General features: G+C 54.8%; 3 protein-coding genes; 1 reads left to right on the forward strand and 2 right to left on the reverse strand.

Annotated features, from left to right (window-relative positions):
• Positions 1-1,134: 1,134 nt before the first annotated feature.
• On the forward strand, positions 1,135-5,162 carry CHC_T00004817001 (hypothetical protein). XM_005716533.1 is given in 2 exon segments: positions 1,135-5,007; positions 5,008-5,162. The coding sequence occupies 1 exon segment, from the start codon at positions 1,135-1,137 to the stop codon at positions 5,005-5,007; it is 3,873 nt and encodes a 1,290-aa protein (XP_005716590.1). The 3' UTR covers positions 5,008-5,162.
• Positions 5,163-5,446: 284 nt separating this feature from the next.
• CHC_T00004818001 (hypothetical protein) lies at positions 5,447-5,872 on the reverse strand. The gene has a single exon (XM_005716534.1). The coding sequence runs from the start codon at positions 5,870-5,872 to the stop codon at positions 5,447-5,449; it is 426 nt and encodes a 141-aa protein (XP_005716591.1).
• A 3,494-nt stretch (positions 5,873-9,366) lies between these two features.
• Positions 9,367-11,168, reverse strand: CHC_T00004819001 (hypothetical protein). Its single transcript, XM_005716535.1, has 4 exons — positions 11,050-11,168; positions 10,552-10,836; positions 10,230-10,519; positions 9,367-9,992 (listed from the first exon to the last, which is right to left on the reverse strand). Exons 1-4 carry the CDS (start codon positions 11,166-11,168, stop codon positions 9,367-9,369), a joined length of 1,320 nt encoding a protein of 439 aa, XP_005716592.1.
• Positions 11,169-11,549: the final 381 nt, after the last annotated feature.

Consider the following 11,549-nt stretch of genomic DNA (forward strand, 5'->3'; position numbering starts at 1 on the left):
GTCGACCCGGCCGCCGCCGGCCTCCGACGCACCACCTCCGGCGCACCCAAGGTCATCGACATCCTCGACTGCACCGGCTCCGGCGACGTCGACACCTCCACCGTCGCAGTCCTCCCCGCCGCCGCCTCCTCCCTCACCGGACTCACCGGCCGCACGCTCCGCCTCACCCGCGCCATCCGCGACGCGTGCCCGGACGCTACCTTCCACCTCGGTGTCAAGGCCGCGTACCACCTCTTCCCCAACTCCCTCGTCGCACGCCTGCGCAAGGAGCGCCGCTCCAGGTGGGACAAGGCCAATCGCGCAGCCCTCAACCGCGTCAGGAAGCGACTCTCCGAGCTCAAGGACGCCGCCGCCGCCGCCGCCCCCAACGCCCCGGATTCCCCGCCGCACAACCTCCTCGTCGAGGAGTTCGAGGCCCGCCAGACCGTCCTGCTCGCCGCTGAAAAAAACTACAACGACCTCGGCCCACTGTACGACTGCCTCGTCTTCCACGACGGCACCCGCTGGAGGGCCGTCGTCGACACCACGGAGCGCGGTGCGCTTGACCAGTGCGTCGTCCTCGAGGACTACCACGTCCGCTGCCGCTACGCCGAGTTTGGCGCCGGCGTCATGATGCACTTTGGCGTCAATGTCTACGACCGCGGCAACCTGCTCTCCATCGTCGTCGACGGTGGCAGTCACGGCACCCACGTCGCGGGCATCGTCGCCGCAAACTACCCTGACGCACCGCACCTCAACGGCCTCGCCCCCGGCGCACAGATCGTCAGCTTGAAGATCGGAGACTCGCGCCTGTCCAGCATGGAGACCCACCAGGGCACCACCCGCGCCCTCGCATACCTGCTCAACCATACCCAAGCCCCCGAGTCACCCGCCACCGACTCGCCCGCCACCCGCCCCACTCCACCTCAGGTAAACCACCCGCACCCGCTTCCCTCCAAACCCCCGCAGCCCTCGCCAGAGAGCAACGCGTCCGAGCTCGAGTCCGACTCCCCGTCCGCGTCCGCGTCAGCGTCCGCGTCCGCGTGTCCGCCCGGGGGGGAAGTGCCGCAAACGTCCTCCACCGACAATGTCCCCGCTGGGCGTCCCGCTTCTGTCAAACCCGAGTCGCGCCGCATCAAGATCGACGTCGTCAACATGAGCTTTGGCGAGCACACGCGCGACCCTGACAAGGGCCGCTTCGTCGCCCTGGTCAACAAGCTCGTCCACAACCACAACGTCCTCTTCCTCAGCTCGGCGGGCAACGACGGCCCGGCCCTGTCCTCCGTCTCGGCCCCCGGCGGCACCACCGACTCCCTCATCGGTGTCGGCGCCTACGTCACCCCCGAGATGCTCACGCAGGCCTACTCGCTCTTGCACTCCGAGTTCGGCTCCAAGCACCCGCCAACCCCGCCCGCCCTGCCAGGTACCTCCACCCCGGTCCGCCACCACCCGCCGGACAAGGGCACGCTGCACCAGTTTGGTAACGACGCCAACGCCGTAGCCGGCGTCCCGTACACGTGGTCATCGAGGGGGCCGGTCTCGAATGGCGCTCTCGGCGTGTCCATCTGCGCCCCGGGGGGTGCCATTGCCCCCGTCCCGCTCTGGATGCTGCGCAAGAAAATGCTCATGAATGGAACGTCCATGTCGTCTCCCTCCGCTGCAGGTGCGGTTGCGGTTATTGTGTCGTTTCTGAAAAAGAACCGCCTTCCGTACACGTCTGCCTTGATTCGCAGGGCTATTGAGAACACAGCAAGGCCATTGCAACCTCCAGGGTTGGGGCCGTCCCTTGGAGAGAAATCGAAACTCGCTTCTGCCTCTGGCAAGGGCGAGTCGTCAGACGCCTATGAGTCTGACTATTACCAAGATTTGGTCTTCGCATGTGGGCGAGGGAGTATAGATGCCTCTGCGGCATGCGAGTATCTGCAGCAGTATGCTGCCGCTCGCGATGCCTCTCGGAATCTTAACAGTTCTACTGAAGCAGGTCGGACAGCCTCCCTGTCGGACAAGCCGTGTGGTGGTGGTGGTGGCAGCGGCGGAGAGCATTCTGGTGCCAAGTCTGAGACTTGTACGGATGGCGGAAGAGAGACACATTCCTCTCCTGGGAGTGATCAGGATCCTGTCTCTCTTGAAGAGTGGCGAATATCAATTCGCGTGGAGGATGGTTCCCCCGCCCGTCGAGGGTCGAACAGCACCGGATTCGGACCGATGAATACGACACATGGTATCTTTCTTCGCGGGACAGCCGAAACTCGGTCCAAGCAGCGCGCCTCAGTTGCCATTGAAGCATCCCCCCGAGCGGAAGACTGCCCACAGACAAAGAGGGCCATAGCGAGCATAGAGGCGACCATAATCCTTGAATGCAAGGCTTCGTGGGTCGAAGTGCCATCGTCTCTTGTTCTCCTTGGGGGTGGGCGGCAATTCCCTGTTTTCGTCGATCCTGTGGAGCTGTCAAGTGGTCGCGCTCACTTTACAGAAATCCTTGGCTTCATGCGTTCTGAAGATGGGTTATCTGGTCAAAAGGGACCTCTTTTCCGGGTTCCCGTCGTCGTACATAAACCAGAGCCGCTTGTCGACGGCTTAATGATAAACCCTCTTCGAGAAGTCTTGTTTGCACCGGGATCTGTGGTTCGCAGATTTTACGAGGCTCCCGTGGGGGCAACGTACGCGTTGCTGCGCATTGTGACTGGAAGTGCGACGTTTCTCGGTGTCGGGAACGACCGAACAGGCAGTATGGATGGTTATGCAGAGTTCTCGGATGTCTCTGGACGACCACGGCAAACGTCCGAGTATGGAACAGTTACGTCGATGAAATCGAGAACGGCTGATGCAAGCTTTCGTGACGCCTACCACGTGTCATCAAATGTCAAAATGACGGAATCGGCAAAAGCTGAAGATGCGCCCAGCGACAATAGGGCATACAGCGACAATCTCACGACCAAGTCCAGCGTTGTGTTAGGGAGTGCTGACGCAAGGAACTTCGTCGCGCATATTGTGCAGATAAGCCCGCGCAAGCATTGCGCCGAACTTGAAACTCGCCAAAACTTCACCCTTCGACCTGGAACTGTGAAAGAATCTATCGTTCAAGTGCAGGGAGGATCAGTGTTGGAACTATGCTTGGCACAGGTGTGGTCATCGCCTGGACTTTCGCTCATAGACCGAGTGGAACTTGTCTTTGGGGGTGTCGTTCCCAATCCAAACGTGGTGCATGCTTCCGCAGGGGCATCTTGCTTTCCTCGTGTCGAAGCGGTCAGATATTTACCATTCTTGTCCTCTCTGGACAATTGCCCGACATTAATATCTGGGTACACTCCACGTGGGAGCTTAACACATATTCAACGTGTCTATGCCCCTAGCAAGGGGAAGATCCGCACACTGGGCGGAAGAGACGTGCTCCCAGAAGTCGGCGTCATCTCTCAGTTGCAACTGGAGTACAAGTTTGAGGTTTTCGATTCTTCCTCGTCTGTAAAATTGATATTCCCAGGTTTGAATCGGACTGTCTATGAAAGCGAGATTGACGGAGGCCCGTTTGTTCTCGTACACGACAAGAACAACCAGTTCCTCTTCGCCTCCGATATCTACCCGCAAACTCGCACTCTGACGAAAGGCGAATACTCTGTGACCGCATACCTGCGCCACGACCGGGTCGATCTACTCGAGGGACTTCGAGAACAAAAGTTAACTGTAGAATTTAAGCTCTCGTCTGAAATAGTTTTGGAAGCATTCGAGAGCGCCCATGCGGCATCGATGGGCATCGAAGGTCGTAGGTCATCACGCAGTACGGCATCTCTTGAATGCGGGGAGCGAAGGGCTTTTTATTTCGGGCTACCAAAGAAATCTGCACTTCCCAAGTGGATAGCTGGGGGAGACAGTGCAGTTGGGAAAATGTCTGTGGATAAGTTGCTGAATGGAAGTGGAAACAGCGTAAGAAAAGGTAGCGATATACCCTCATACAAGTTGTCCCTCGCGATCGGCCCGAATGCAGGCAGTTCGCAAAAGAGTGACTCAGCGAGGACGCCTCTTCGGTCAAGTGAGAATGATGAGGCGACTGAAATGGACAAAAACAGTGAGAAGCTTGAAGACGAAGACAAAAGGGAGGAGCCAGATCGCAATGATGAGGACAAGGTGGTTGATAGCGAAAAGTCAGAGCCGAACGGAACAATCAAAGGAGATCCTTTCCAATGGTTTGAGGAAGCGGTCAGAAAATTGAAGGTCAAGCGTCTGCGCTCGTTGCTGAAAAGGCGAAAGATTTCAGAGTTTGAAATCTTATATCAATCCATGGAAGAAAAATATCCTAGAGACATTGAACTAGTTCTGCTCGGACTCGAGAAACTTGACGTGCAGGGGTGTTCTGAATCGCGAAAGAACAAGGGGTCAGATGCACACAAAGAAATTTTGAAAGACTTGGCAAGCAAGGCTGATAAGGTGATTAGTCGTATGGATGCATGTGGAATTGCAACTCACTTCGGGATGATGATAGACCCCGAATCGAAGGAGGAAGCTTGTCAAAGAAAGAAGTTTGAGAAGAAGAAAGGGCAGCTAGTAGAAGCGTTGTTCAGGAAAGCACGTGCTCTGTGTGAACTTTCCAACTCTGATGTTTCTGCTGACATGGCAAGTACAGGCATAGGATCAAGCACTGAGAAGGACGAGTACAAGGGCGATGAAAGCGTGGCAAAGGCAGCACCGGACGATTTCGAAAATGCGATCAAGCAGCTGTGCCGATGGGTGACACTAGATGGGAAAGGGTCTATTCCGGGGTCGTCAAGGAGCGCGACTCTCCGCGACGGCTCTGTGACAAACGAGGATTTACTGCTACTTGCTGCGAAGCGCGAGGTGCGACGAAAGCGGTGCGGCGTTGCGTTGAAGCTGATGGACACTTTCTACGGAGCGCTACCATCGAAGACAATAGAGTCGAAGGAAATGTCGGTTTTTAAGGAAACACTGTTGCAGACTCTGGAGTGGGAGCATTTGAAGGAGGCCGAGTTCTGCACAAGGGTAATGAAGTTCCCCAACCATCGGGCACCATATTGAAATGGGAGTGCGCAGGTGGGCACAAGCCATTTTACCTGTGGGACGCAGACTGGGAGCGGGAGATATGCTGGGTCGTAGAGAGCGTGTGAGGCGATGTTAGGGCATATGGAGGACATCTGCCACAGTTTTGACGAAAATAAAGTCGGCTTCGTCCAGGCCTAATCGCAAAACATGAAGTCCTACCTCAATTTCTCTCTGGAACCCTCGGATTTAATGTGACAGTGGAAGTGGTTATACTTTGTGAACCAAAAGGAAGAGTCCCCCGGAACTGGTGCGGACAGGGTGATGTTGTGCGGTTGTTCTTTTTGAAGTCTTGGTGAGGTTGTGGACTGCGTCATCAAGTTGCGCCGTTTTGATAGGGGATGTAGGCGTGTTTTTGGATGTGTGACGTTACTGTACTTTGGCATTGGCGATTTTTGCACCTCTTTCCTTCTTTTTATTAACGTTGTCCGTAAAATAACGCGTTGTTTTTTTTCCTTTTACCCACAAACTCGCTGAACGTAAAATAAACCCAAGTTTGAAAAATCCCACCACGAGTTTTGCGGACTGACCTCACGCAAGGTACCTGCCCGCAACAAACGCAAGTCTGGTACATCGTTGTGCCGCCCGACGGATCACGTGCGCCTGCGCGAATACTCGCTGAAGCGCATGTTGTAGCTTGCCACAAGGATAGAAGGCTCTCAGTCGAAAGGGCGATGTGTTTCGTCTTCTTGACAGGCTGAGGGGGGCCGTTTAGAGAGGACCGCTTTTTAGAAGCTTCTACTTGTCTATCTTTCGCAGTTGCTTCGGCGGCATCTGTGGCAGATCCTGTCGCGCTTTGATCCATTGATGGACTCTGCGCAGATGAAGCGATAGGGGCGTCCATAACGCATATCGATACGATCCGTGCAATCTGAGACTCGTTTGTGCTGATGAAAAGAACGGAAGACCACCTTCGTTTTTCTTCACGACGGGTTGATCCCGCACTGCTGTGATCCGGCGGATGTGAAACTCGTGGAAAACTCACATGCCGCGACTTTTTGGTATGCTGTGAGTTTTGCCAAACGCGTTGTTTGAGAAATTTGCGTTCAGAAAATCCGAGCAAACTCGCCGCCAAAACACGCGTTTTCGTGACTTTACGGACAACGTCATTGTGCCTGTTGCGGCCGGTCCAAGCCACATACCTCACCGACCGAGCGCGCAGCAAAATCTGATGCTAGTCCTCCAGTTTACCTCCAATTCGCCTCGTGCTCCCTCGATGCCATCCCTATGTGCCCACCGCCCCTACCTTATAGTACTGATATCCGCGGTCTCTGGCCACGATCCCTCTCCTCAACCACAGAGCAGACACCAGCCCCCACCGGCCGACAATGCGACCGTTTGCAAAACCCCCTTTCTTGGTCCCCTGGTCCCCTCCGACCGACCGTAATCCCCCTGCACGCCCCGGTAGTGCCCGCTGCTCGCGCGGCGCGTTGATCAACTGGCCGGCTGTCTTCCTTGCCCCCAACGTCCTCCTCGCGCCCAGCGTCCTCTTCGCGCCACACGTCCTCCTCCTTCCGCGGCCCTTTCGCCCGTCACTGTCTGGTGGCGCCGCGCTTTGAGGCCTAGCTAGGCACTCGGCACCGGTCGGTGAATATACCACGTGTCGCGTAGAAATTATTCTTCGTCGGGTAACAGTACCCAAGGGTACTCTGCTGAATTACGCTCTCCCCATCAACGCTTGGTGCCAAACGTTGCTGCCAGCAGCATTATCCCGGCGGAGCACGTGTCTTCATGCTTTAACGTTTAGGCCTGAAATTTACAAGTGTATAGTGTTGAAGATACAATATTACACTTAATTACCTAATGACTCTGAATGGAACTCGGTCTAAAGATGCTTACAGTGCCTGATTAACCGAATGATTAAACCCGCCCGAAAGGGTAGATTCGCAACCGTTATCCGCCTTCGCGTGGCGCGAGTTTTTCGTACCTAAAGTAGTAGGGTAACAAAGCGATAACGCCATCATTCGAAGTAAGCAAGCGCAAGAAGCGACTGAAGGTCGCGTTATCTTACTGAGCGTGAGAGTGAAACATTCTTGAATGGTTAAGCCATCGCAAGAAAGAGTAAGGAAAAAAACAGAACACAGTGATGACTTGGTGACATGAGCACAGGAGCTGAGGGAGGGAGGTGGGAGAACAAGCGACGACTTGAAGAAGAGAGAAGAGAAGCAATGGAGTTCGAAGTGCCTCTCTTATACAACGTTCAACCTACTGTGGTATCCACCTGGGTCTTCCGCGTCTCTCGCGTCCGCACGGACACCGCCGACGATCCACCTACGCTGAGAGACGGCGCGCTACCCCGACTCGACTCAGAGTCGTTTTCCTCCCGCGCTCTGACGCGTCCCCCCATCGTAGAGCGTCAGCTCGCTGACAACCTACCCTCGCGTTCTGCAAAACCTGGGGAATCAACAGCCGACCTCCATGTCATTAGCCGCCCTCGCCCCGGACCAGAGCCGCGCTTCGCGCGAGGAAGTCAACTACCGCTGCGGCCCGCGTGCCAACTCCTGGTGGCAGGCCTCCCCTTTCGACTTCGAGTCGTTGAATTCCTCGGACCTTACGAGGACTACTGACCGTACAGCGCAGACCGCGGGTGGTCTATCTAACACACCTGCAAGCTGTGACTTCTACAGCCGACTTCGTGTCGTTTAATTCTTCGGACCTTACGAGAGCTACCCCAGTACAGCGCCGATCGCTAACGGTCTATCCCACACGGCGACGAGCTAGGCTCCTACTACACACTTCGCATCGTTTGTTTCCTCGGGCTGTCCAAGAACTACTCCCCGTCCGGCGATGTCACTGACGGGCAATCTTCCACAGCAGTGAACTGTGACTTCCACTCCCGACCTCGCGTCGCCTTACCCTAGCATTCGACGAGCTCCCAACCACTCGGTTTACCTGTCGTGGGGATCAGCCGATCTCACGGGTTGTTTCCCTCCTTGTAGTCCGCGAGGTCTTCCTTGCGAACCCCCTCCCTCTCCTCAACCTGCGGCGGTCCCGCAGGGCGCTCCTCCAGGGGCACGAGCCCCGCAGAGGCGGGCACCGTCGGGGTCACCGTTACTCCCGCGTCCCCCAGCGGCGACGAGGGCGCCGCAAGCACGACCACCTCCGACGCCTCCCCGGCGACCTCGCGAGCCCCTGACGTCTCCTCCAAGATCAGACGATTCATCTGAGCGCTCCGGTGACGTCCTCAATTCTTGGCATAGCGCCCCTCGCAACCCTGTCTCCGTGAGCGGTAGGCAATGCAAAACCACTTGCTTTGTCTCCTCTCTCCTTCTCGTCATCACCGATGCGCTCTACTCCTGCAGTGTCCATTCCTCCCTATCTTCGTGCTGCGGTTCACAGTATCACTTCCAACTCGACGACCTTCTGGTACGGGTTACCCTGCTTGTGCGCGCGCAACTTGTGACGGCAAGGTTGACTTTTTCCTTCGGAAGTATCTCACGACGGCGCTGCGCGGTAATTGCGCAACCGGTTCCCACGTCCCGTCCTTCGTCCCATATCCATACCATTTCACCCTGAGGATTAATTCCTCACCTTGATACCCGTGGTCGATGATCTTCTCTATCACATACTCGGCATCCTTATCCTCTCCCTCGCGTCCGGGGTTACTTACTTCCCCCTCCTGAAGATCCTCCGATGTCACTAACTCTTCTGAATGAACTATCTGCTGTAGGTCTTGCGGTATCTCCGCTGACCGATTTCGACTAACTAAATTTTCCTCGACCTCTTGTGTCTGCGCCCGCGCGTGAGGGTCGTCCTCACTCTCCATGGCGTCCCGTCCTTGATCTGTCACGTGTCCGCTTAGGTACTGTAGGGCCGATGTAGACCTGATGTGGGCGATTGTTTCTTCGGACTTGGGGCCAGTTCTACTCGATCTCTCGAAACACTTTCCTCCTGATCACCAATGGCGATGACATCCGTATTCCTTTCTGACTGCTTAACTGCATACGGACCCGTGGCCACTTGTGCCAATTTGTGTTTAGGTTCCGTAGCCGTACCTTGCTCCTTTTGAAGGGACACGTAAGACCCTACGGGTATGTCGTACTTCGGCTTGCAAATTCTCGCATCGAAATTTCGCTTATATCTCGCCTGTTCCTTGCGTAAGCTCCTGTCTGCGGTCTTTATCAGACTCTCCAACCATGATTTCCATTTTAGATAGTAGGCTCGTGGCGAGCTGAACTCCTCCAACTTGGGTTGCGCTTGCAGAGCTAGACTTCTCGGGGCCCAAGCTAATACCAGCTCAAAGGGCACAATGTTCGTAGTTCGATGAACTTGCGTATTATACGCGAACGTTATAGCGTCGCTGAACAGATACCAATCCTTAGGATGTTCTCCAACGTACTATCGCAACGCGGAAGTCAGCGTACGATTGAACCTCTCAACTTGGCCGTTGGCCTGCGGATGATATGTCGTCGTAAAGACGTTGCGTATTCCCAAAATCCGACAAATGTTCTGAAAGAACGGTGGCGTGAACTGCGTATCGTTGTCGGACAGCAGCTTGATCGGCGGTCCATATATGAATACCCAAAGATGTACGAACGCTTGCGCTATATGCACAGCGGTAATTTTCTTGAGTGGTACAGTTCGTACCAATTTTGAGTATCGATCGCTGATCACGAGGATATATCCATTTCCTCGCTTTGTGGTAATTAACTCTTCGAGTATGTCGATAGCGACAAACTCCAGCGGAGCATTGGGTGTGAACAACTTCATTTCCTTCGTGTTCCTTCTCAACTTCACCCTTTCTCGTGCGCATTCGGCGGAATTCTTCGCAGCTGCGTAGCAGTCTAGTGCCATTGTAGGCCAATAAAAATATCTTCTTAATGTCTTGTACAGTTTCCTGTCTCCAGGGTGGCCTGCTAATTTTGCGTAATGGCTCAGCCCTAGGATGCGGTCCCTTAACGATTGCGGTATCACCACTTGTACAAACTCTGCCGCAGTACGGCATAGAGTTCCTTCGAATTCCACTGGAGTGGAGGCATGCCTCCGTTGTGAACGTCCTCGCTTTTCCAGCGTTCATCTCCTCCTTGATTCGACTGCAGAAAGGGTCGACAGACTGCTCGCGAATAAGCTCCTCCGGAGCGACAGCTTGGAAGTGATCGAGGCGATCGGAGGCGGCCCCCCTTGAAGAGCGAGGATGTCGTCCAGCCTTTCAAAATCTTCCTTATCGTCTTCTGTAGCGTTGGCCGGTTCGGCCATAAAACATGGGATTTCATCGCTGATTTCGTCGACGGTTCCTCCTTGCGTTAACAGCCTTGACAAGGCATCTGCCTGGCTGTTTGCCTTTCCTTTCTTGTACTTGATTTCGAAGTCGAATTCCGAGAGGCGTAGCCTCCATCGGATTAATCTCCCACTTGGGTCAGTTACGTTCATCAACCACCTCAACGAGGCGTGGTCGGTATGCACGATAAAGTGCTCGCCGTATAGATATGGTCTTAGAGTTTGGACGGCCCCAATAACCGCCAAACATTCCTTCTCTGATACAGAATAATTCCTCCCGGCTGCGGCCAACGTTCTGGAAAGAACCCGATGCGTTTTCGTTGTGCATCCGGATACGTTAGAAATAATGCAGCTCCGATTTGATAATCACTTGCGTCGGTATCCACCGAATATGGAAGGTCCTTCTTTGGCAGTGCCTGCACCGGTGGTGCCAAGATGGCCTCCTTCAGCTTATGAAAAGCTTTCTTACACAGTTCGTCGAATCCTTCCAACTGGACCGGTTGTCCCTTCTTCAGTGGTTGATTGAGCGGATGCGCGATTTTCGCGTAATGTGGGACAAACCGACGGTACACATTGCAAAGTCCCAAGAAGCTTCTGAGCTGGGTCTGCGTTTGAGGGGACCTCACTTGTTCCAACGCGGCGATGTGAGCGGCATCGACCTCCAACGTACCTGGCCGAACGACATGGCCCAGGTACTTGATCTTTTCGACGAAAAATTCGCACTTGCGAAGCTTGAGCTTCACTCATGCCTTCTCTAATACTGACAGTATTTCATCCACGTGAACCATATGTTCTTCCCAAGACTTGCTGAAAATGATGATATCATCCAAATACACCAGACACGACTTCCATCGGAACGGAGAGAGCAGTATATCCATGGCTCTCGGGAACGTCGCCAGCGCGTTGGTAAGCCCGAAGGGCATTCTTGAGAATCGGTACAAACCTGAGTGGCATGAAAAAGCGGTCTTGTCGCGATGGCATTCCGGGATAGGCATCTGCCAATATCCGGAAATTGCGTCGAGCGCGGAAAAGACCTTGGTGTCTCCCAACGAATCGAGACATTCATCCATCCTTGGCAAGGGGTAAGTGTCCTTCACCGTTACCGCATTTAACCTACGATAATCAACACAAAATCGCATCGAGCCGTCCGGCTTGAGTACCAATTATACGGGCGACGCCCATTCTGACTGCGCCGGTTCAATGACTCCTGCTTCTAACACCTTCTGCACTTCTGCATCTTCTACCTCTCGGGCCTTCGGTCCTGCCCGATACGGGGCTTGTGCGATGGGACGAGTCTCAGGAAT

Source organism: Chondrus crispus, genomic scaffold, assembly GCF_000350225.1.
Source record: "Chondrus crispus Stackhouse genomic scaffold, scaffold_25, whole genome shotgun sequence".
Taxonomy (NCBI): Eukaryota; Rhodophyta; class Florideophyceae; order Gigartinales; family Gigartinaceae; genus Chondrus; species Chondrus crispus.